At 31.4% G+C, this 27166-nt stretch overlaps 2 protein-coding genes across 3 annotated transcripts; both read left to right on the top strand.

The window, feature by feature from the left end:
• Positions 1-986: 986 nt before the first annotated feature.
• Positions 987-10672, top strand: LOC111700552 (uncharacterized). Of its 2 annotated transcripts, XM_023471514.1 has the most exons (13): positions 988-1040; positions 2060-2140; positions 3530-3603; positions 3863-3929; positions 5021-5064; positions 6529-6588; positions 7328-7391; positions 7459-7529; positions 7621-7657; positions 8203-8255; positions 9165-9267; positions 9600-9686; positions 10386-10672. In XM_023471514.1, exons 1-13 carry the CDS (start codon positions 993-995, stop codon positions 10467-10469), a joined length of 873 nt encoding a protein of 290 aa, XP_023327282.1. In that variant the 5' UTR covers positions 988-992; the 3' UTR covers positions 10470-10672. The 2 variants fall into 2 exon arrangements, with proteins under 2 accessions (XP_023327291.1, XP_023327282.1); XM_023471523.1 differs by lacking the exon at positions 9165-9267 and having other exon boundaries at positions 987-1040.
• Positions 10673-13828: 3156 nt separating this feature from the next.
• LOC111700576 (uncharacterized) lies at positions 13829-20430 on the top strand. Its single transcript, XM_023471544.1, has 14 exons — positions 13829-13943; positions 14256-14297; positions 14834-14937; positions 15070-15128; positions 15569-15632; positions 16060-16107; positions 16273-16383; positions 17062-17153; positions 17389-17489; positions 17552-17729; positions 18143-18211; positions 18912-19091; positions 19288-19355; positions 19580-20430. The coding sequence occupies exons 1-14, from the start codon at positions 13893-13895 to the stop codon at positions 20060-20062; spliced, it is 1650 nt and encodes a 549-aa protein (XP_023327312.1). The 5' UTR covers positions 13829-13892; the 3' UTR covers positions 20063-20430.
• Positions 20431-27166: the final 6736 nt, after the last annotated feature.

Raw genomic sequence — 27166 nt, 5'->3', positions numbered from 1 at the left:
GTCTTCGATGAAATGGCTGTAGGGGTCTCCAATGAAATTGTGCTCCAATGATTCTGATTTTTTCCCAGACTCATTTATACACAGGATCTCGTGCAACAACAATCAAAAAATTAGATGTTGACCCTTATTTCCCTTATTTCGAAATTTTAAGTATTTTGAGTGTTTTCAAAGTAATGAGATATCGTTTTAGAACTGTATCAAACAAAACCAAAAAATCTGCGCAATATTCGTAATTTCTACCCAGTATAAACTCATCTTTTTTCGAAAATTGTTCAGGCTAAAATGAAACAAAAATGTTAAATCATGATCTTGAATTGCAAAGAAATGTTTGCTTAAAGAAAACATGGATTTTCTTACAACTTTTTTTCTTCATTGAGAATTGTAAACTCATGGTTTTTAAGATAATTGGATAAATTGAAGCTGCAGCTGGAAAGACTTGCAAAATAATTAGGGAACTACGGAATTATTTTGCAAATTCTTCATTTAGGCAGCCCTGCAGAAATCATACCAGTATACTGCCCACTCCCAGTCAGTGTACAGTGCTGTATATATACTTTTCTTATTATCAATTCAAGATATTTCGTATTATCAATTCCAAACAGGAACCATAATGTGCACTATTCTCTCTGTCTCTGCTCCACTTGTTGTAAAATAATTATTGTACGCAACTTTATTTTAAGAAATGGTCAACAAAATTTGAGTTTTTCATTCCAAAACCAGTCTTTCAAATTTTGGAGGGTCATCAACGATGCACAACGGCGCCATTATTAATATATCTATGATGAAGGCATCTTTAAATTTCTTGCTTATAAACTTTACATTTCTGAAAAATTTATCTACAGCAGATGTTCGAAAAAACTAAGATTTGTTACGATTTTGTTAAAAAAAAAATTATATGTTTGTCGCTTGGCATTCTTGTTTGACACTTCCCTTTAGTTGACTTAGTAGAGTTTAAAGGAGCAAACTATTAAAACTGACACCAGGTTCATATTATGATATTTTTCAGAGGTTTTTTTACTAATATGAATAACAATAAGAAGGTAATGCTTGCAATAAACAAACTTTTCTCGGTAATGATAAAGATTTGGAGTTTTAATTATTAAGTAATGAATCAATAATACTGACCTTAATTTTAATTGATATTTAATGTACAAAAATGTTTAAAGGGAGTGACCAGCAATGCAAGGTAGTTGAAGTGAGTTCGGATTCATTGGAGACACATTAAACTCTTTACAGATCTGTAAATCCTGAGTTTAAGCGCAAATTCGACGTTCAAAACTCCTACTTTGGAGGTTGCTACGTTTTCAGAATTAGTTTTTTTTAATAATCAAATAACGACGACATCAAATGTAAAAATTTCTACAATAAACTACAGACGTCATGTATAGGAATATGTTGAGAAGATAAAAATTTATCTTATCATCGAAAATAAGTAATCTTGTTCAATTATTAGTTTCTATTTTCTCATTATTCTGGTTTCTCAGTATTTCACAAAGATTTTCTAGAATTATTATTGAGAAGACGACATTTGAAGAATTTAAATAAATCTGCGAATAAATTCAAAGAAAATAAGAAAATCCATATAATAATGAAAACGAAATAATCGATTTTTCCACAACACTGCATAGTCAGTTCAACTACCTTACATAGCGGTCACTCCCCTTAAAGTCTTGTTCAGAATTTTAAGATTTAATGAGTCGATGTCATATTCCATACAAAGCTTAAATCATGTGGTATGTGAGTAAAATTTAGCCTTAGACATTTGCAATTGAGGGAGTCGAGTGTTTTGATTTCACATTAAAAATTTACAAGAAAATGTATAAATCAGGTGGGGGGAGATGTGAGGTAACAGAAGGTGATAGAGGGAAAGGGGCGTTGCTTTTAGGGAAAGAGAGAAAGATAAGATTAGGATAGGAAAGGGTGCAATCAATCCTAGTAATCTACATCTGTCTAAATATTTATCTTCAGTTTATCTTAAGAATTAGCCGAATAAATTCATTTCATGAAATAAAAAAAGCCTTTTCAATAAAAGTGTTGTTTTATAATTATGCCTTTTTAGTGGTGCCTTAAACTATTTTTTCAATTATGGATTTGTGAAGCAGTGTGCAGGATACAAACTCTAAGTGACCAATATTCAAAGGTAATATATTTAGATATTAAATATGTTTCTTATGTTTTTTCCATTTAACAAAAAGATCTAGCAATTCTTATTGATAATCATAATGGTTTGCTATATTATGGACAAACGCAGAAAAGGACAAACATCGGACATTATTCTGTCCCTCGTAAGTCCCTGTTCTATGTTTTTCTGCCCTTTTTTGTCCTAGACCTGTCTGTCCTAGACCTGTCTGTCCTAGACCTGTCTGTCCTAGACCTGTCTGTCCTAGACCTGTCTGTCCTAGACCTGTCTGTCCTAGACCTGTCTTTCCTAGATGTATCTTATGTTTTTCCAAAGTTTTCCCAGTATTCCTTGTGTAGGCAAAAATAAAGCAGTTTTAGTATTTCAAGTTTTGCGTAACAAAATTTGACCTTTGACTCGAGCGACAAAAACAAGCAAACTCAAACTGGTATCTATCTAAAGGTTTCTTCATTTTTCATATTCTATCATAATTGTGACATAAGGCAGCAATTTAAATAATTCAGGAAAAATAATTGTCTCTTGAAAAACAATTTAAATCTTCAGTCTCGAATAAATACACCAATAATAATAATAATAACGTTCAACGTTAATAAGGGTAGTCGAAGTTGTTGCTTTTGTTATTAAATAAGACTTAACTCTAATAAGTAGCTCCAAATATATGGTAGCTCTTCTTGAGAAAATTTGTCTCTGATTTATTTAAATGCGAATTCACTCCTAGTCCTACTCCTTGATGGAGTACTCAACCATCTTCCTTCTCTTCTACGGGTTCCTACTCAGGTCTGCTCAGGGTTACTTTTCCTGTTCTTGCCTTTATCCAGTCTTGGTTTTGTTCTCGGTTTGGCTTTGTTCATGTCATATTCTTGTTATTACTTTTGTGCTTGTACGTTTTATTGTTTGTGCCATTTGTTATTGCTGTTGTTACTGTTACGGTCACTGTTACTGTTACTGTTACTGTTACTGTTACTGTTACTGTTACTGTTACTGTTACTGTTACTGTTACTGTTACTGTTACTGTTAATGTTACTGTTACTGTTACTGTTACTGTTACTTTTACTGTTACTTTTACTGTTATACTGTTACTGTTACTGTTACTGTTACTGTTACTATTACTGTTACTGTTACTGTTACTGTTACTGTTACTGTTAATGTTAATGTTAATGTTAATGTTAATGTTAACTGTTACTGTTACTGTTACTGTTACTGTTACTGTTACTGTTACTGTTACTGTTACTGTTACTGTTACTGTTACTGTTACTGTTACTGTTACTATTGTAACTGATAACTATTGTAACTATTATATTATTAACTGATAACACCTCCCTTAAACCGCAAACCCGATTAATCTCTATAAGTCAATTTGAACTATGGAATCATTATCAACACGTTTAGAAAGATATACTGGCTACACAGTTGAACCAAATTTTAGAAAGAAAATTAGCCAACGACAGAGATAAAGGATTAAGGTAAACAGACATATTTTAAATATTCTGTACGTGAATTGCATCATCCTATTTATACTTTTATTCTATATATACTGTTTTACTAAAAATATGTGTACATAGTAATGAGGGTAAACCTAGTCTTCTTTGAATAAACAAATGGTCTAAATTTATTGTTAGTAATGCAATGCAACCTTTGTATATATTTTCGGATTATAACTAAGGTTTTTCAGTTGTTTAGAACATATATAAAAAAATATTTGTTATTTTATTTTCAATTTAGAATGTATCCCTCTTTTACATTTCCCTTCAGCACACGAGATTGGGAAAACAATAGCAAAGGAGAAATGGTATGCAGTTAATTTTTAAAGAAAAATTTACCATTTTGTTTGCATACAGTATTTGCATCAAGGAAAGGAACTGGTTGCTCACCTCAAAATCCATGAGATCGTTAAACTACCTACATTCGGTTCAAATCCTGAATCAAAGTTTCACTTTTCAAACAAGTATTTAAGCTCAGTATTTAAATCCTCGATAGGTAGTTCAACGATTTCTTGTACTAATTAAAGTTTGATTTATTATCCTCCTCAGGCTTTAAAGATTAAGGAATTAAGATTAACGATAATCAGAGCTGGGATCTTTAGAATGGCGGATATCAGGATTAATGCTTAATCCTCTCTTTTTGCTAATCTCGAGACTAACATAATCTTGAGATTATGTTAATCTCGAGATTAAATATGTAGATCAACAAATTTTATTCTAGGAAATTTAATAAAACATTAAATGCCAGTGCCAGATTTGTTCGTTTTCTTGACTGGAAGAGCCTTTACTTAATTCCTCACCCTTTTTGTTATAAATACATTAGTAAAAATTTGTTCAAAAAGAATATCAAATGTATTATTTCATATTTTGATTCGCCGATTAATTTACAAAATGGCCGAAAACAAATTCTCTATTTGTTAGAAATTGCGGAGGTCTTTCATTGGATAGAATTAATTTTCAAGGCTGTCATTAGTCAATACAATTTACGAACTATTTTACTGCACTCTCCTTGTAGAAAACAATGTACGGATATCCAAAGAGAGAGAAAAAGAGTGGATTAAGGACTAAAATTAAAAGTTTCCACAATGGATATTCAGATTAAGCAGTCGGGATCAAAGTTTATCCATTCTAAAGTTCCCAGCTCAGTTTATTTAACCCATAAAAAATTATTATTAAAATCTAAAAGAGTTTAAATTTTGTTATTTATTTTAATGCTTTCTATGAATTTATATATTTTGTTTTTGCTCAACAACTCTAAAAACAAACTGCTTAACAATTGCATTGCTGAAACTCAAGGCCTTGGAAATCTTGTAAGTAAAAAACTACAACTCATTATCTACGGAATTAACGCAACCATACACTTAAGTTTGTACTAATAATTTCGTTATTATTTTATAAGTTCAACTCTCTGAGAAGTGGAAGGTGTTTATATGATGATAAAAGGTGACATACTATGTTTATTGCTTAAAAAATAGAAAGTTTTCCCAAACATATTGGTGAGATATATAAACTTCTACTTTTAAAATTTATTAATTTCTGGAATTCTGAAATATTCATAATCTACCAGCACTTTACAAAAATGTGAGCCCAACCCATGCTGCCAAGTAGTGTTTTAGCATGAAACAAATTGTTCAGCAATATAATGGAAAAATAATCTGTGTTTAGACATTAGATTATCTATAAAATATAAAAACAATATTTTGTAATATTTTTTTCCCCTACAAAATATGGGAGCTTGATCTATCAGCCGTTATTTCATTTATTGGAAACAAACAGACACGCAACGTAACTTTTAATTGTTGCTCTATCTTCTCTTCTAAAATTATCAAATTCGATCACAAAAGTTTTTTTTGAGGATTTGGGAAAATCTCAATTTTTAGGACAATTTTCTCTTCTGAAATTATCAAATTCAATAACAAAAGTTGTTTTTTGAGTATTTTGAAATATTTGACTTTTTTAACCCATTAGTGACGAGACCATTAACTATTAGTGAAATTGTTTTAGAAGGATCTTGTCAAAACAAAACTTGATTGTACTCATAAAAAAAACGATATTCAATTAAATTTTTGATTTTTTTGTACAGGGTGACCTGTAAAACATGAAAATCTAAAAAACTTTTGTAATTCATAATTATTTAATTATCTTCAAAACTTTACTTTTCATGTTTTAGGTATTTAGATCTTTAAAAGAAGATTCCGAAAATATCTTTAAATTTTTTCTAGCAAAAAAAATTGACAATTTTATAGATTCAAAACTAAATTACAGTGTGTTCTTTTGGTTCTTTTCCGAATTCAAAATCTAGTTTTTTGGGTTTTTTAAAAATTGAAAATTTAATAGAAAACCCATTTTTGAAGTAACGTCAAATATAAAATATGTTTTGAAAACAGGAAATCCTAAGGAAAGTGCAGGAAAAGACAGGACAACATTTAGTTTAAGAAAAAAGGCACTAAAAAAACTTCACCCGGTCAAAATTGACCTTCCCGTCACTAATGGGTTAAGGCAATTTTTTATATCTGACTATTCATAAATCTTTCCTGGGTTCATGTAAGGTCACGCACAAATTTGGGCTGGATCAATTTTTACATTTATTGAATACAAAAAGTAAGGTATACATATATATATGATATCATACATTGTATAACTATACCTTCAGACCGGCGTTTCCCGTGGAATTGAAAAAAACTTTAACAAAAAAATGTCGATTTTTGAAAAATACAAATCTTAGTTTTTAGCCTATGTTATGTTCCCTACCAAAAATTCAGCCCATTCATTCTAGCCGTTTGGCAGGGTATAGGGAACATATATATGAAGGTCTTGTTTTATTATATAGAGAAGATAATATATATTTAATAACAAAAATATATAATAATAATTATATATAAAAATGTATAAAAATATTTCTAATAGGCTCTGTGATCCCCAAACATCACTGTTTTCTATAGGAAAATTCATTGAGGACTGCAACAGGTACTTATCATAAAGCATCATTTCAAAGAAAATAAGAAAACAACAATTTTATCTAGATATGGCCCGTAGTTTTGGGATTTTCCCAGGGGGTGCCAAGAGGGGTGTTTTAATATGGTCCAGAATCACCGAGTGAAACGTAGTAAACGAGGCAGGGGATTGCACTCCCTTGCATAATTTTTTTTTGTAGTTTTGCTATGAAAACTTCTAATTTTAGCTTTGATTTTATGTAGAATATTTTTTAATTTGTCAACAACATAAGTAATGTTACAGTGAAAATTCGATTTTCCCTGAATATGATAGTTAGGTAGGCATAGGTAGGTACAAAATATTTTTTCATAATTAATTTTTAGCTCAAATTTTACAATATTAGTTGACATAAAGTGTTAATAATTTTGATATTATTATATTCATGATCATTAAAAGTTTATCGACATATGCGAAAGGACAACAAACCAGTTCGATCAGAAAATCTTACCTCAGGACAAATATTTTTCAAAAAAGGTTTATTTGGGTTGATCTGAGGGAACAGCTGACCCTATATACACTATACAAAATGATAACAATTTTACAAGAGAAGAGATTATAAATACCAAGCAACTTATTGAAAAGGGGGGGGGGCAATTCGCCGTTGTACCTGACTCCTTGCAACCCCCCCCCCCCGAATGGCTACGGGCCTGTTAGATAAATATGGATGTAATCAAAACTTTAAAGTTAAATATTAAAAAAAAATATTTTATAGGGTAACTAGAGAACAAAAATGTTCAACGATCACTCAGAATGTTACAGTTGGAACATTGATAGAGGTAGTTTCTATTTGTAACAATTCTTTACTTCATTTAATGACATTCTTTGTTATGCAAAGTTATCTAGGTATGCAAAATTCCTCTGGTCAACTCTTGTTCCATCAATCAAACAATAGCATACGGTCTAAAGGGGTGTAGGTATAGATAGAGTATAGAAATAAAAAAATAATAAAAATATAAACAAAGAAAAGAAATCGATATTATTTAGATAATTATGTTATTTTTTCAGAATTGAGTATGAAGATGTCTGTAAAACAATACTAAAGGAATTAGCATAATAATATATTTCGTTAAACAAGTGAACTACGTCGGTATAAATTCGTTCTTAACAAAAGAAATTACCATGACGATTATGTTTTACACAAAATTTAAGTTTCTTTTATAGTTTTGATAAATAAATAGGATATTTTTCTGAAACGGATGAAGAAAAGACGACATTTAGAAAAGAAATTATCTTGGACCTTTATGTTTATATACGCACAAAATCGTTTCAGATTTTTCTTCCGATTTTTCTTTTTAAGTTTTACATACACACATTCATCAACATTTTTACTTTTAAAAAGTGTACCTTTATCAAGGAAATTGAGCTTTTGAAACAAACTCAAATTTTCTAATCCCTATATCTTTGCAACCAGATGGTGTAAAACGATAATATTTCAAACATAGACTATTTGATCTGACAGAATTCATAGTGTGAAATATAAAAAGTTACCGACATCGGGTAGCTGAGATATAGAGGGGAAACAGTTAGAGTTAGTGGCAAGAACTCATTTCCTTTGTACCTTTACAGAATTTTATTTGCTAAGTCCAGGACACCGAGGTTGAAGAGGATATTGTTAAATGCAAAAATGAAGAAAAAAAGCAGTATGTATTATTTTATCCTGAACTTACTACTGATAATGATTCTTTTATAACCAAATATGCGCATGACTTTTCATGAAAACGCGTGATTAGCGGTGTCTATAATGCAAAATTATATTTTTTTTTGCAATTCTCCTTTAAAATATTTTTTTAGTATTATTAGATTTTTTAAAGAATCCGCAAAACTATTTTCTCTCTATAAAATCAAAAGTTTTAAAGTGTGATATTATGGATTATTTTTATCCAATTCTAAAATTTCAACAAAATAAAAGACAAAGTTAAAGCTAATTCGCAATTTTCAGTTACTGTTAAGGCAATGGATCCTCACTTTTCAACTGAGCGGATTAAAGAGGCAAATTGTGTTTCAACATTTTTTTTTGAGTGAATGAAAACTATTAATTGTGCATTCAGAATCCAACGAAAGTTTTGTAGTTTTTTTTGTACATATCATCAAAGTTATTGGTTTCAATATTTAAAAAAATACTGCACTCACTCTGTATACTTATATGTTGTTTAACGTTATAATCTGCGAAATATTCACTATAGTAATTCAAAGAAGCAATTTACTCGTGTTTTAGATGTCATTGACGAATCGGGTTTGAACTCAAATTATCAACATTTAATTCAAAAGTTTGATAACTGGGGGTTTTATCAAAGTTTTGAATTATTAGAATAAATTAAGGCGTATGGTTTTGCGTAGGAAAGCTGTTTTCTAGTCTTTACAATGAAAGTCTTTGCAGAGAAGAATGCATATATGGAAATTAACAAAAATTTGATTATTCAAATAAAAAATCGTTTGTGCCTTTTTCCTTAAATTCCAATCTATTTTAACTCTTAAAAGTTAACAATTTTTTGCACAAACTTTATTAGCACTTTTTCATTCTCAATTTCAAAATAACCTAAATGTTTAAGGTGCAATGATGCTGGATTGTCATGTATCTTTGTTCCATTCCAAGTATGTAATGTAGATAAACAAAAAGTAAAGAGAAAAATTTCAGTCATACGGTGTTCTAAGGTAACCAATCAAATGTGTTGTTCTAATTTTGTAGAGAATGGGATTTCGGCAGTAAAAGTAATATTTTCAAACTAGTTGAATTATCTGATATCTCTTCTTACTGGCAGTTAGATAAAATTATCAGAGGATCATTTTTTCTTTAATACGAATTGTTACTGTAAAATAAAAAGCTATGTGATTCTTTTTGCATGCTTATACCTTTATTTCCTTTTCACAATTACTTCATGAACAATTCATACAGACTGCAAATAGTAATAACCACTATCCTCGTAATATTGCAAAAATTTTATAAATTTACATTGGCATGTGGAAACATTTCCGTCACTATTTAGGAAAGTGCTCTTTTATGTGCTCCACAAGAGTGTAAGTTTGAACCTGGAAAGGAGGAGTGTAAACTCATTAACAAACCAGAAATACAAGTAAGGTTTATATAAATTTTGCGAACTCGCAAATTTTACATTTATGCCTTCTTACTAAGTAAACGTTTTGTTCCCTTAGAAAAAAAATCTCTAAGCCTTATTCCTGGGGCTAAGAAGCCAAACTCTTGAACGCAAAAAACTTAGATTTTTCTTTTAACCCCAATAAAGTGTCAAACTTTCCCCCTCTGTATATACAACACTCTCACTACTAATCTACTAAGTAAATGTAAGGTGTCTGTCGATCTCTTAAAGGGAGTGTTCGCGGAAAATGAAAGGGGGTATAGGCTTAATGCGATAAAAAAGCGCTTTACTAATCTTACTTCTATCTGTTGCGTCTATAAGGAGAAAATTGATAAAGACGTCTCATACCGAAGAGCGTAGCACCCATACAAATTCAGAAAATTGCAACATACGACTTAGACCGTAAAAAAATCAAATTAATATCAAACAAATCATTCAGATATTGCAACCTATATTCATCGATTATCTTTCGCCACATTTGTATATAGTTTATATTTCATAATATATATATGTTTTCACTATCCCGAATGACTTTTGAAACAGATAGAAGTAAGATTAGTATCAAAAGCGCTTTTTTATCGCATTAAGCTTATACCCCCTTTCATTTTTCAAGAACACTCCCTTTAATCATGTTCATCATACCATACTTTATCATTTTAAACAAAATTTACTGTTTAGGAGGTTAAGAGGCGTGTCTGCTGGACTTTACCTAGACCTGAATGCCGTTTTCTACAAAATTTCAACAAACAACCAATTAGTTAACTAGAAATTACGACAACGAAGTCATTTGATACATAACGTATTTTGCACACACAGTAAACAAACATACAATATACAATAAACATGCAATTATAAAGACTAAAGGCAAAACTAAGACTGATTAAAGTATGTACATTTTATACAATACTTCTTAAAACAAGATTTTTGTATAATTTATTTTTTAATTTTTATAAAATAAAATGATAATTAATAATTTTAAATGTTCATATTTTTTCTCTTTTTTCCGTTTGCGTCTGCTTCTTTTTACCCGTCCATTTTTGGCGCTGTTTTTCAAAGAATATTTACAAGTTACTGTCTTTTGCGCCATTTTTAAGAGAGTGTGACCACCTTTTCATTAATTAATACTGTATGTGCCCCTCATGGTTTCAGATTTCTTGTATTGTTGTGTAGATTTTGGTATAATATAACCATTGATCACCATTATACCGTTCTGCGCTACCTCTTCAGTTGCAATATACCTACGATCAAATATCTAGAACTGTATATATGCTATGAGAACATTGGCTTGTTGTATGAAAAAATTGGGAAATATCTTTCAAATTTTGCTTTAGTTAAAGGTTGAAAAAGAATTGAGTCTTTGCTGAAAACTCAAATTTTCTAATCCCTATGTTTGCAATCTGATGCAAAGTGCAAACCATTGATATTTCAAACTGAGATTATTTGATCTAACACAATTCATAGTTTGAAATATCTAAGGTCTACGACGTTGGGTTGCAAAAATTAGAAACCCAGAGTTTCTGGCAAAGACTCAAATCCTTTGCAATGTTTATTTTTTTTGCAGTGATATTCCATAATCCATAGCGTAACTTGGAACGACTAAAATTATGGAATTGTCCAGGTGAGGGGGGGGGGTGTCTATGGAATTGTCAAGGGGGGGGGGGGGAGACATGCGTTAAAGGTTGAGTTTAACCTTCGGAAAATCAGGGTTAAAGAATTTCTGGTCGTCATTAAAGTTTCATGGTTTCTGGGAAACCAGCTGGTTTTTTGCCAGAATCAAAAGTTTGCATAATTTCACGAAAGAAATATATTAAGAATACAAATTTGAATTATGTGAAATCTCTGAAAGCCAAATAGCCTTCGAGGTTTTACAAAAACGGATAAAAACAATGACCAAATTAATCTGTTAGTGGTCCATTTTCAAAATCCTGGAAAATCGTCTGAATGAGAGTTGGAGACCACCAGATTTTCATTGGAGTCCCCTCTTTTCTTAGATTTTTATTGGAGACCCCCAGATTGACTTTTATTGAAGACCTCAAGCTTTTCATTGGAGACCCCATATTTTCGTAAGAGACCACAAATTTTTCATTGGAGACTCCAGATTTTTATTGGAAACTCCCAGATTTTAATTGGAGGCCCAAGATTTTCAGATTTCAGACCCCCAGCATTTCATTGGAGACCCCAAGATTTTCACTGGAGACCTCTGATATTTACGGGTAAGGCGTCTAGTAGGGCTTTCAAGGTTCTTGGAAACAATTGCTTTTTGTACTATTTACCTTGATTTACACTGTGTCCCCTAAAGCCCCCTTGGCAGCCCCTTTTTTGAAAAAATATTGATACCTTTTTTAACTATGTTAAGGTAAACTATTCGATCGTAAACACATTTTCGTATTAAATGATTAAAAAAAAGATAATGAAAAGCTTTAAAAGTACTGCCTCCAAAATCATGAATCCGATCGAGGGTTTTGTCGACAAATCTCCAGATTTAATAATAAATAAGCCCCGACTTGGCTGCCCCTCCCCACTCCCAGAGGGGGCACGCAATGGGTGGGGGTCCATGCACAAAAGATGCAATGTTAATCATGTCTCGGAGTTTGAAAAACAGAACTCCGAATCTCCAAAAACGATACGAGTGATTTAAGGTGCATCTTTCAGAGCACCTTTGTTACACCTTTTTTGGAGCACCATTTGTAAGCCCCATTGGAGCCAATTTAAATAGGTATTAGATAATCCATTCAAAATTTGTGGTAATTAACATTTACAAACATTAAGTATATGTATTTACCAAGTAAAAACATATACATACCACTTTTTTGATCTATTGGATACGTTTCTATCTTTACATTATATTTTTGAGCATGGAACTATTAGAAATATATTATATTATCGTTAGTAAATAACACATGTTCAACCATCAATATCTAATTCTAGGAAATATAATGTTGTTTAAAACCATTGTAGTTTTATTTTCTTTTATTTTACTTTAAACTTTATAAGACCTCTTGTGTTAATATTTGGAACTGCCTAAACCCTACCATGATCCTGTCATGTCATGTGATTAGCTCTCCTTAAAAAGAATTCCGACGAAGATCCGCTTTTGAAGAACTCTCCTCAAACTGTAGAATAGAGGAGGATTATCCAGAAGAGATGGAATTGAGGAGAATCATCTGTGTTTGGTTGAAGAAAGGAGCTCTCCTCAAAAGAAATTCCTCATGAATTCCGTTTTTGGTTGACTCCACAAGAGGAGGAAATGAGGAGGATTCTCCATTTTCAGGGGATAAAAGGAGTCAGCTCCTCTTGAGGAGTACAATTGAGAGTAGGGTTTTTTGCTGGGCATCCCCCTCGTACACCCCTAGCTGTTATGGGGGGGGGCAAGATTTAAATTTTTGCCCTCCCCTTAGCATGTATAGGGGGTTTAGGAGGTTATGACTATTTCTGGGCCGAGCGCTGCAGCCAGGACCCAAGATTTTAAAATATATCAAAAGAAGGCCAAAATTTAAAAATAACCCCGGTATTAAATCAATGATTAAAGATACTGTGATTCATACTTCCTTGATTCTTTTCTGTTTGAGTTAAAGAGCAAATATTTGTTTAAGGCTTAGTGTCTCTGGGTTTCTCAGCAATTTTAGACTAATAAGACGTAGTCGTATAATAAAATATACCTAATTTATTTTGTTCAAATCGTTTGTACACATTTAAATGGCCGCAGCACTCGGCCAAAGCCTGTTTAATAAACTATATAGTCGTTACACTTGATCTAGATTTTGTCTGATCTTTACTCTAATAATATATATATTTTACAAGATGGCAGCGCCCGCAGCCCTCTGCCCCCTAGCTGCTGTGTTTGGTCTGGAAACCAGTGTTTCGGATCCGGATCCGGTCGGATCCGTATCATTTGGTCGGATCTGGATCCGTATCAGGATGCGGATCCGGATCCATGAACACGGATGCGGATCCGCGGATCCGGATCCAAATCAAAATTATATGGATCCGAAACACTGCTGGAAACTATCTAACCGTACGCCAAAATATTAACTAAAAATTGTTCATGTTATCTTAGGTTATAATGTGCGAAGTTGCAAACGTTGCTAAATCTCCTCAAGCAGTCACAACTTATTTATAAATTACCGCTTATTTCTTTTCAGATTCCCCTTTTATAGCCGAGACTCGAGAAAGCAATGCACCAAAATGACGAGTTTAGATCAGGCAATTAGGCTGGTTAGACAAGCAGTTCTTCAGGTTAGTTACTAACTGGTTAGACAAGCAGTTCTTCAGGTTAGTTTCTAACTGGTTAGACAAGCAGTTCTTCAGGTTAGTTACTAACTGGTTAGACAAACATTTCAAATAACGATTTTCTGTAGACAAATTCTGTTTCGTAACCGCAGTGTTGCCAACTCAAAAACAGGGTCTAGACCATTTAGAGAATTGAATTAGGCCCACAAGGTAAAAATTAGGCCCATTCAAGGAGGGGGGGGGGGGGTTGTCTAAGAGAAAATGCAAATGAATTTAACAAGAGTTCATGCATTTATCCAATATGCAATAATTTTTCAGGACTCGAAGAAAAACTATCCAGAAGCATGTCGATGTTACAAGGAACGCATAAAAATTCATTCTATAAACAAAGAAATATTATTATTATTATTATAGATTTATTTCGTACTCAAAGGTAAAATGGTACAATATGATAAGACAAAAACAAGAATAAAGTATAATATATAAATAAAGTTTCTAGTCGGAACATAAAAAGTTGATCATGGTTGCGATCTCATTATCATCAAAGTTGTTTAGAACAAAATTATCTTCTTTAACTTTAAGTAATTCATGAAGAATGGGTAATTTCCATTCTTGGTCTAAAGGAATATGATTTGTATATCATTTTTTGTTTCACGCAAAATTTGTTTAGATTTCTAGATTGTACATTACAATCTTGTGCAATAGATTCAAGATTTTTACATAAAACAGTTCTTAAATCCTGTTTACTTAGATCTAGTACTTGTTTTTTTTGGTAGGTATGCTTGACTGATAGAAGGTAGTAAAAGGTTTATTATAATCATTTAAAACTTTTTTTAATGTATTATAACCTTTTTTAACTTTTTTAAATGTTTGATTTTTAAATGCGGGATAAACAGGACGCAATACTTGGGTTCTATGAAGTAGGAAGACGAGGTGACGGGTCTCCGGAACTCAACGAGTTTATAAATACCAGGGTCACACAATATGAGGACAGGCTAAGGTACGAAATATTTTTTTAATAATCTGATTTAAGTTTTTTTGGCAAAATACTTTTTCTGAACCATAAGAAAGGCTTGTTTTTTATGGAACGTAATCAAGTAGTTAAAATAAAATCAATATTTACTTCTTTCAGAATCATCGAGAGATATTTACTGGAACAAGCCGATCTATCTACACTTCTGAAAGACCTAGGCAATCCCATACTTTCTTTGCAAATCATTCGCCTAAAAATTTAAGAATTGAGACCTAAATGGATATTTAATTTGTTGAAAAGTTAAAGTTAATTTGTCAGAATTGTCTAAACTTTGTTCAGAAGTTAAAGGATCAAATTTCGTATAGATATTAATTATTATTTTCAAGGACAGAGGCTGAGTGTAATTACTTAAGAAAATTCACTTCATTCCCTTTTTTTATACCCCGTANCGAACCCTTTCCCCCTCCATCCTGCTCCTAGTTGAGCTAGTTCTCATCATCATTAAATTTTACTCATATTTTGTTTGAATTTTATGGCAATTTACAAAGTATTCATTTTATTCAAATTTGTATACATACAACTCGTTTAAGTTCTGTGACCGTATGGAACATTTGTAGCCATCAGTTTTTAATTTTAAATTAATAAGTTGGATTTTTAGAAATAAACAGTGTGCACGATAAATCCAGATCCAGTATTTCGAGTTCAGGGTCATATAGTTCAAGGATAGTAAAGTAATGTTATTACAAAATTTTATTTTACAATTTGCAACAAAAACATTTATTTTGCATTAATACTGTATGTGCCCCTCANTTTTTTTTACTGCGTTTTGGCACGCTTTTGCGTAAATAGTGGGGTGGGGGGCGTATTCCCCGCAAATTTTTGTAAATAAAACCAAAATTACTTTAGTTTGCAAGGTAACTCATTTATACAAGAAAAGTTCAAAAAGTTGACTGACGGATGAGATTTTTCTACTGTTTTTACCCTTAAACTTCCATTGAGACTGATCTTTTCTTTACTTTTCCCCCCGGGTGTATGGGGGGAGCGAAGGATATACAGTACACCCCTGTCCCCCCTACTTATCTGAAATTAAAATTAGTTTTCTTTAACCGGTCTATTTTTCATGCAAATAATTATTACTTAACTTTATAGGCAACTTTACAAAAATCCTTTTTTGACATTAGCTTTGGAATTACTTAGGTAAGAAAACTTAAATCAAATTACAAATTACAAATTAGATTGTAAAACTTTCTGAAAATCTAAAATTATCTGAATTTAAAAAATTATTATCCTACAACTTTAAAGGAGGCGATTTTAAATCGTACTCGTAAAATATTACCCGCCATGATTTATCTAATTTTTAAGAAAGGGGAGAAAAGCTGATGAAAAACGAAACTTTAAAATGGCGGTTTCCTTTTATGAGAATGGACTTATGAAACTTCAAGATATCATCAGCAAAGGTCTTCTTACATCAAGGTGATTTTGAAAATCAGTGCTGGTAGTTTAGTATGTCACATTTTGTCTGTACATATTTTGATCAATCCAATCAAGGTTTGGGATTCAATCTAGAAGCAGACAATTTGAATTAAAAATCTACTTTCATAAATTTATAATGATATAAAATTGCATTTCACTAAACGTTTATTATTTTATGATTTTTCTTTATATATTTGATATTTTGATAAAAATTGAAATGAAATTTATTTATGATTTTTAGAATCTAACAGAATGAAATAATGAATTAAACAGTTAAAATTGGCTTAAAAATCTAGTTTTTACTTGATTATACTGATGAAATCATTCTTATCACAAGAAAGCAATAGCTTTATCCCAACTAATCCAGATTTCAAGGATTTTCACTTTGTGAGTGAGTGTGAGTGTGTTTGTTAGGATTAGGAAGGAGTCAATAATCCTTTTTCCTAGAAATTATGGACCTTTTTAACTCAGAGAATTATTGCCTTTAAACGATACTAAACAGAAAACATTTGATAGATTTTCACTCTGGATTTATGAATAGCTAAATACAAAAACTAAAATTATTTTTCTCATTCCCTCTCAGTTAATTAAACAAAAAGAAATTAAGAAAAATGTTAGTTTTTTTCCTTAACACTTTTGCAATTTATTTAATGGTTTGTACTTACGAACTTTGTTCAGTCAAGAGAAGAGTGTTCGGGAGAAATGCTTGATGTATCATGAACGTGTACAACTCATCAGACAAAACATAGAAGATGGAAAACAAATCAGAGGTAATCGGCTCACTCAATAAAGTAGACTAATAGGCAGTGCAGTGTACAGACTGTCGGTATAACTTCACACTGTAAACGGTTCTCAACAAAAAAGTAATGAAATTTGTTGTTTGATAGTACGTTGTGAAATAAACAAACATATTTAACAAAATTTATCAACGATACTTACGGTAAATTAAATAAGACAACAGTTAAGGTAGTATAGATTAAGAAAGACACCAATTAAATAATTTAGATCGTAGTTTCGACATGAGCAGCTTGAGTTTAAACTCCACTGGGAATAGCAACAGTCCAATTCCTTTCACAGACACAGATACAGCCCTTCAGATGGAAGAGGTAAAAACTCACCCAAAAAAATGTTCAAGAAAATTTATGTTAGCAAATATAAATATTTTAAGGTTCAAAGTTGTAGTTGTGATTTGGGATCTTGTGTATCCTTGAATCAATCTTTCCACGCAGAGAGATTTTACAAACCTAAACCAAGTCCTAAAGCTGAGTATTGGCCTAGGAGTGTACTTAAACCTCAGACCATACACAGTTCTTTACTCTCCCTTACCAAAAACAGAGATAAATCAGGTAAAAACCCACATAAATCATAATTATTTGGACGCTAATTCAAGTTTTATTTTATACCTTATTTCTTTTCTGTCTAGGGCCCATATTTTTTTTCTAAAATGTTCAATTTCATTTTAATATACATATCGTTTTTTCTTTCTTTCAATATTAAAATTTCATTATATGGTACTTAACTAAGCTTTTTTCATATAATTTCGTTCCTTTAGTTAGTAAATATTACATTTACTGAAACGAAAAGAATTTATTCCATTTTTGCTTTTAGATTTTTTCCTCACTATGTAAAATATCATTCTAATTTTATCAATTGTTCTAATAATTGTATATTAAAGAGGTGAATATGTATATCTACACTTGTCCAATTGTTTATTTTTATTTAGTTCTTGAATCCATGTATACACTAAATGTTTAATTAGGGGTTTGCAGTTCCACTCATTCTTTGTATCCGAATTGTGAAATAAGACGACCTTCACCAAGACCTCCAGGTAGCGTTTTTTTAGGCCCACCTCGTGACATTGTAACAGTACTAATCTTACTAGGCAAACTGTTATTTTATATCTACCTTGGGAACCAACCTTTACTTAAAAATTTAAAAGAAAATTATTTTTTAACTAAGCTAAGGGCATTCTCGTTGTTCTACCAAGTTCCCCAGTCCAAATTTGAGGCGAATCGTTCAAGGGGTTCCTGAGTTATGATCGGGACATACAAATAAAAACAGAGATTACAACTTTATATATATAGATATAGATAATAGATATGCAATATATAATATATGTAATATATATTACATAAAGGCGTTTTAAAGAAGAATAAAAACTTACCCACTGAAATTGATTTTTTTTATTTCTTTTATCGTAAAAAGGTTTTAAAATATTCCCAATTTCTCCGGAATGTTGGGGGTAGTTCAGAAAATAAAAACCCCTTGATCGTGATGTATTGACAACAGTTGTTTTTGAATTACCTAAAACCTGATCTGTGTTAGAAAGTTTGTGGGATAACAAAGGTTTTTCAGTGTAAAATAATTTGTGGGTGACTAGCAATTTAAAGTCCAATTTTTATATTTTCCCCAAAAGTAACTCTAGCTCTGCCAATACTAAGGTTTAGATAAGTAGACTTTCAACATTTGTTTTTTATATTACTAATGAATCAGATGCCCTGTTTGTTTATATTTGATTTTTTTTTCAGGACCGATTGAAAGATTAGATGTAAAAGTTCCCTTGGTCAACATGAGCCAGGAACTCAGTTTATCCGACTGTTCTCTTAACAGTGAATGTTCCATTAGCAAATGCAAATGCAGTCCACATCTTGGCAACTCATTGGTTTCTATTAAAAACAGACATTCTCAGACATCTATCGCTAATTTCGGTAAATTTAAAAACTACAATTAAGTTTATTCTATGCCATTTTACTTAAAATATAAATTTATACCAAAAAAACTCCAATTAGTTATGTTTCTTAAAGAAACTTTCTTTTAAAAGTTGGCATTTAAGTTTCTCGCTGTTATGATTTCAACAACTATGACCTTCACATATAAGATAAGATATATAACTTAATTGTTCAGAGATTGATGAGATAGATAGAACAGAGTCTGAGCTGATAAATTTATCCATCAGCTATGATTATCTAAAGGTAGGAATTTTATTTTTGATTGAGTTTTTTTTCATATTATTTGCAATGAGTTCTGAAACTATTTTAAAATGGTTAAAAAATGGTTATTTTTCAAAGATCGGATAAAAAAGTTGTAAAAATATGTTTGTTTTTACCCAAAAAAATTAAACATAAAATAACCGGGACAGAAGCAACTATTATGCTCGCTCTCGAAGGTAAACTTTTTAAAAACTTTATTTTTAAAGGTTGATTCAAGAGATGACGCAGAAAGTGATTCTGGTTACTCAGATCCTAGTCCAGATGGACGAGATGCAAAGTCTCCAGAATCATCAGACCGAAAATCACCATTTAGTGATCTTGAGGAAGAAGTCCTCGAAATGTCGGAAATCATACCAAACGTCATAATCCAGAACGAGTCCCGAGAACAGACTACCGCACAGAAGACTTTTCGTCGTCGCTTTGGCAGGGAGGTTAGCATCTTCCAGAATCCAGAAAAGGATATTTTGACCTCCCAGGTTAGTCGAGATAACCTTGCGGTTCTCTCACAGGATAGTGTTGACGTTGGAGTTGTACAACCCTCTGCATCATCACTTGTAAAACCAGAGATTTACGGAAGACCTCCAGTTCGTGAGGTTATCCCTAGTCGATCAGTGGCACGCAGGGAACAAGAACATCGAGATGGGTGTTTTTACGTTGTTGCAGCTTTAGATTTCTGTTGGTGTCTTTAAGCATATATATTTAAAATTCAAATTGTTGTGAAACTTGTCTAAGACATTGCATAATATTTTAATCGTTTTAATTTGGTTTATTATTCTATATTAATAACTAAAAGGAGAATTCTTATTCTTTTATATTTTCTTGTAAAACTTGTATTAAAGAAACAAAACAAATATGTTAGCTAATTTTTGTTTATATGGTGCTAATTTTGTATGATTTGTGCTTTGGTAGCTGTTATTGACGGGCAGCTGATCAGTATTCAAACTTTTCTTAAAATCAGATCAGTTAGCATGAATCTTCATATTTATTCATTTAAAAAAAATATTTTGATAACTTTATATGTATGTGACTATAAAAAGCTAATTAGATAATTAGTCGACAAAATGGTTAAATGAACAAAAAAACGTGGTTGTAAACAATTATAAATTTCCTGAAGTACGATGTATTAAATTTTTATTTTTATAAATAAATATTCTTGATTTCGAAAAAAAATTTATTTTTGGTAACAAATTATGAAATTTTTTCATGCATTTTTAGCTTTGAAACTTGATCAATTTTAATTTCAGAAAATATTGAAAATAGCATTGTTTAAAAAAAATTTATATCGTTAATGATTTTTTTATTATTGTTTTCTTGAATCTCTTCTTGAAAAAGTTCTAGGTTAATATGAAATGGTTCTTGTTATTTTCTACTGAACAAATGACAAGTTAAAAGTTTTCCTTTTTAAAAAAAGTTTATAGTAAAAGTTTCAAAAAAATTCGATCAATTGTTTAATGTAAAGTTTTTACTATTACTTTTTCTCTTAAGTATAAAAAACAGCCTACAATACAATCTAAATTGCGAAAATGTTATCTAAAGATAAAAATATTTGATGTCTATTTTTTTACTTATTTCTTTTTCTTAAAGGATGGAAATACAATAGCTGAATTGCGAATAAAATAAAATACGTTTTTATACTAAATTAAAGCAAATTTAAAAGTTTTCCTTGCTAAAAAAATTGATAAAAATAATTTAACCAAAGTTTTCAAGAAGATGATGTAGCGAAGGAAAAATTCATTCAAATGTTTTAAGCTAAGGTTTACTTATTAATTTTACGAATATATTTTACGACTGCATACATTGGGGGATTGTTGTTAAAACAATTTGCTCTGAACTGCCGTTTTAACATTCAAACTACTCAAAATGTAATTGCTCCCTTTACCTAGATATTTTCAATATCTTTTATCTATTTATTTTTTGTGTATTTTTCATTGAACCTTTTAGATATTAACAATGACGAGGAGTGATTAAAAAGTTTCGCTAAATAAAATTATGAATACTTATAGCAGTCGTAGCCATTTAACTTTCTTTGAAAGTTCACTTTATTTTCATCGGATTATGTTTTAGATCAGATAATGTCAATCAGATCTGAGTTATAATGTAAGGAGCGTTTCCCGAAAGTAATCAACCGTGTTCGTGACAGCAAGAATATTTTCACAATGGACTCAAACTTGATCCATCAGTCTGTATCAAACCCTTCAAGTGTGTTCCAAAGAAAAAAGAGATTGAGTATGGAATGTATGAAGGACTTATCATCATTAATGTCAACCTTTTGATCCTTGGTCAGAGACTTACGGACAAATTTAACCAAGATTTTTGTCATCTATAAATCCTGCTTTACAACTTTGTTTACAATGTAAAAGCATATATCAAGCTGTCTGGCAAACATACTTTATTTTGGGTCTTGCTTGTCTTTTGCTATAAATTGTATGATGAAATTAAATCTGTACGAAATGTAATGTATAGGGTGAACTTGGACGACTGTAAGTTTCCTACGTACGTATAAAAAATGGGTGACGAATTATTGCCACAAATGAATTTTAAAAGAAGATCTTTAAATGTGATGTCAATTGTTGCGTACAGTATATTGCAAACCCTGTATTCCTGGAAAAGGAAACTAACCCCTCACAGTCATGCTTAACCTGATCAAGATATGAAGCTTGTGCTCCGACATAAAATCATTTCTATGCTAAAGAGGTGGTTAACCTGAGTTCAAAATGTAAAATATCAAAATCCGGGAATCCTGAGAAAATCTACATAAAGATTTGGAGAAATTCAGGTTTCAGTCCTGATTTCACAGATAGTTAAAGCTCAATGTACGCACGACTTCAAAAAGGTTGCACATAACTGTTTTAGTAAAGACTTAAACACTTTGACTCAGTTCATGCCTTGAACCAGCAACTTTAAGAAAAGCCTGAATGTGAAAAAAATATTTTGCATCCGAGGAATACCAAAACTTCAAACTTGATTAAAATAGGCCAACCAAATAATAGAAGACCACACCATTCAATCAAAAATTTTTAGTTTTATATGTAAATTATGTTTTTTTAACGGATTTTAACACCCCTAACCATTATAAAATTTTTGGTGAAGGTCGTTTTTCATTTACACATTGATCTTATAGGTCGATTCGTAACACAGTGAATGAAAAACACAATATGTTATAGATGAAAAACTTCATGGTTTAGATGAATATTGAATGCTCAATAAATTGAATGAAAAATTCCATGGTTGAAAGGGTTTAGATTAAAAACTTTATAGGTAAGATGATAGCACCCTGGGTTAGATGAAAAACTTTATAGTTTAAATGAAAAAATCCTTGGTTTAAGTAAAAACGCCATGGTTCAGATGACAAACTCTTAGGTTCTGCAGTGACCAGCTCTGAGATATATCTGCAAATCTCCAAGGTTCAAGCGATAAAGTCAATGGTTTAAATTATTAACTCTACTGTTTTGATCATTAACTCCATGGTTCGGGGGATTAACTTTTATGGATTGAATGAAAATTGCACTGTTTTAGTGATAAACTCCAAGGTTCAGATAATAAACTCCACGGTTCAGGGTATTAACTTTTATGGATTGAATGAAAATTGCACTGTTTTAAGTGATAAACTCCAAGGTTCAGATAATAAACTCCATGGTTCAGGGGATTAACTTCTATGGATTGAATGAAAAATGCACTGTTTTAGTGATAAACTCCAGGGTTCAGATAATAAACTCCACGGTTCAGGGGATCAACTTCTGCGGATTGAATGAAAATTGCACTGTTTTAGTGATAGGGTTCAGATGATAAACTCGACGGTTCAGAGTATGAACGCTACCTAGACTATCTCAACAGAACTGACTCACAGACTTTCTCGACTAAAATACTTCCGACGGAACTGACTGCCTGAACTACCTCAACTGAAATAGACGAATTGGACTACTTCAACAGAAACGGACGACCTTGATCATCTCGACAGAACTGAACTACCTAGACTATCTCGACAGTAAATACAGAGTTTCTCAGAAAAGATGAGACCTCAAAGAAAACTTTACGGAATTTATTTTTCTTTCACAATTGGTTCACGGCAACTGTAATCTTGTTTCTTTTCTTGTCAAGTTATATTTAGTATTTATTTTCAAACACAAATACAAAATAATAATGTATGATGGTTCAGCTAAAAATAAAACACAAAAGAAAACTTAATATGTGTCAATTGAAAACATAATGTTTGATGATTTTGTTTTGATCGGTATTTGTTGAAACAAACTATTCATATTGAAATCTAAAACTGAATATACATTCAAAGTGCATTTATAAGCAGAGGCGCAACTAGGACTTTTGCGAGGGGGGACTACATATTATTTTGTAATGGTCGAAAATTTCGAAAATTTTTCAAAAACAAAAGTGCTTTTTTAAGGGTTTGAAGTCGAAAAAAGGAAATTTTAAGTTGTTGCATGCAGATTTGGCTGTGTTCAATTCAAATCGATTTTTTGTTCTTGTGTTCTTTACAAAATTTATACTTCCAACAGCTGTAAAATGAATGATATGAGTCAATTCATAATCATTTAATATGTGTGCAAATCGCTAAAGAGTATTTTTTAAGTACCTGGTTTAATTACAGATTAAATTGTAAGAAATAATCATAAAAATACATAGGTAAATAATAAATTCAATCATCTACGTTGTAAAAGGACAGATAATGTTACCTTTTTTCTTGAAGTTATTGAATTAATGATTGATCTAACCAACATTCATAATCTAAATTCATTTTCGATTTTATAGAACTTCTGTCAAAGAAGATTATAAATCTTGTTAGTTATCAAATATGATAATCAGTTATAAATTTGCCAGGTTCAAAATTTTCTCTAGATTTGGAACTGATTTTTTGCCACAAACTCAAATATTCTAATCCCTAAATCTTTGCACCGAGTGGTGTAAACATTTGATATTTTAAACTTGGAATATTTTACCAAAAGAATATAAAGTTTGATATCTACGAGTACTATAAACTCAACACAAATAAAATACAGTTCAGAACTTTTTTTACATTAAATGTTTACAATAGCCTTTAGCCTTGAGAATTGAGAAAGATAAAAATATATTTTTTAAAACTAACTATAGTATGATAAAAATTTCTACAATAACTCTATTGGTTTTCTTGTTCCTGTGATACTGATTTTCGCCATTCTTTCTTTCTTTTCATTCTGCAGGGGGGGGGGGGCGCACCCCCTCTCAGGTGCTAGGGGAGGGCGCGCGCCCTGCCGCCCCCCCTAGTTGCGCCTCTGTTTACAAGTAGATATTTAGTCAGCAGCCAGCACTCAATTATAATCAAAACATTTTCAGGAATTCATTTATTGAACTTATAAATACATTTTGATTCAGCAAATTTGCAATGTATTCTCGTTGACTGTAGTAGACTTTGGCACATATCATCAAAAGGGCGTCAACCCATTCTTGTTGACTTTAGCAGACTTTGACACTAAACACCAGACTTTGACATCCACCACTAGCAAAGGGTTTGAACCCATTCTCGTTGACTGTATAAAGGTTATAGAAGGGTTGCGGCCCTAGTCCTGAATATATTCTGCAAAAATTTGCATGCTTTTTCTCAGAGAGAGGAGATGTTGACACTTAATTATGAAGTTAAGGGCAAACCGGTACATAAAGCCTGTAAAATAGGACTAATTGCAGGACAAGATGAAAAAGGATCTAAATAAAACGATATGAAGGTAACGGATTTAAGTAAATATTGGAAAAAAGAAAATGGAACAATGGCTAAAAAAGGATAAGGGCAATTAGAGGGGAAGGAAGTTGAGGATGGGCAGTATAGAAAGGGTCGAAGATGAAAAGAAGGATATAAAACAGAATTGATAAGATAAGGATTGATAGAATATATATATATATAATACTATACTTTTATGATTCTTTGCGCCCATCTTATATTTTGACATTGTACAGTATAAAACAATATCAAAAAAAAAATTTTTTTTCGCGCATTCAAACTTTTACAAAAATCATAAACATTTGGACAACAATTTTGTAATTTTGAGCATCCACAAACCTTCCCTGAGGTCATAACATTTGGGCCCATATCGGATCAGCCGTTTTAACGTTTATTGGAAACGAACAGACAAACAAACGGAAAGACAGCCTGACAGGGAACGTATATATTTAGATATATGTATTCTATTCTAAAGAAAAAGGTTGCGCTGAAAAGAACGGCAGGCGGACTAGAGTAGATGAGATTAAGAAGTAAACGAAAAAAAGAGTAAAAGGGGTAGATATAATAATGAACAAGAAAAGAAAAACAGAAGAAGAGAAAGGCGATTAGTACGGATATGGGAATAAAAATGGAAAGGAAGGGGATGTATAAAAGTAAATAAAAAAAGAGGAAAGCCAGAAAGATAGAAAAAAGGTAGAGAATTAATAAAAGGATAGAAAAGAGAGAGGAAAATATGACGGAAGTGGATTAACAGAAAAAGTAATAAAGATAACAAATATATACAGAAGGATGGGAAGGACGAATAGTAGGAGGGAAGGACAAATGAATAGGAAGGAAGAGGATGGATAGAAGGATAGAAAAGTAGAGGACGGACTAGAGGCCGGGTATTGATCCTCTGTATATTACCATCAGCTGTGTCCTGCAGTCCATACTCACTGTATAGATATACACCCTGATCTTAAAAATATTTCTTCAAGTTGTTTGCTTCATTTCATTACGCGTCATGTTGAACTTCATTGGTTAAGTGAAAACTCCATAAATTACAAAAATACATGTTTGTAAATGGATATGATTCTACACTGGTTTAAATTTTGCAAAAGGCTCAGTTCCAGTAAAACTATAGGATTAATATTTCATTGCTTAAAGTTCTTGCAGCAAGTGTTATTACTACATATATTATTATTATAGATTTATTTCGTACACAAAGATAAAATGCAAAGCATATCAGAACTAGTAATGATCAAAAAATGATTTGAACTCAGGGGAAAAATTCGCAGAAGCTTACTAACACAATAATATATACAGGGTGTCCCACGAAACATGACAGTTTGTTAATAGTTTAAAATGTCTTTTTCCATAATTTGATAAGTTGTTTGATACTAAAGTGACTAATAACATTTTTATACGACATTTATATTTTAGCAAAATTGATTTCACAGTAAAATATATATATGAGGTAAACATTTTTTTCTAGAAATAAACTGCAAAAAGTCTTTAATATCCAATACAGTAGTATGTGGAAGATATGGAGTATCACCAACTGTCATGTTTCATGGGACACACTGCATTTGACATGACAAGTATACAGATACAAAAGTTAAGAAATCTCGTAATAAAGATATCCTTTTAATATCGTTCGCAAGGTTAGGTTTTGGTTTAATGGGTGCTATTTTATATTCAACATATCTTTGCATGTATTTGTGTAAATGCATCTTAATAGTTAAGGTCCAAAACAACAGAGAACCAAAAACTTAAAAGAATTCATACCGTTAATAATGCAGTATTCGGATAAAAGTTAAGAAGGCAAAGTGTCTCAGTGTACACTAAGCAGTACAGAGCTCGGTAAATGTTAAACAAACATAAATATTAAGCTTGAGATGTGTAGTAAGTTAAAGAAGAGTAAGGGGGTATTAAGGGGGAGAGAGGGGAAGAAAGTGTGGGTTAAGGAGGAGATTGAGCATTAAAACTTATAACACCGTTAAATATAAAATGTTAGGCCTTATTTTCCGGAGTGACTCTGAAAGGTTTCTGAGAGGAACGTTTCCCCGCATTTGCCCATGCTGCAGCAGCACTAGCTGTTTCTTGGAAG

This window comes from Eurytemora carolleeae, unplaced genomic scaffold (assembly GCF_000591075.1).
Source record: "Eurytemora carolleeae unplaced genomic scaffold, Eaff_2.0 scaffold88, whole genome shotgun sequence".
Lineage (NCBI taxonomy): Eukaryota > Metazoa > Arthropoda > Copepoda > Calanoida > Temoridae > Eurytemora > Eurytemora carolleeae.
The sequence above is the reverse complement of the archived record's forward strand: the minus strand, read 5'-3'. Positions and strand labels throughout refer to the sequence as shown.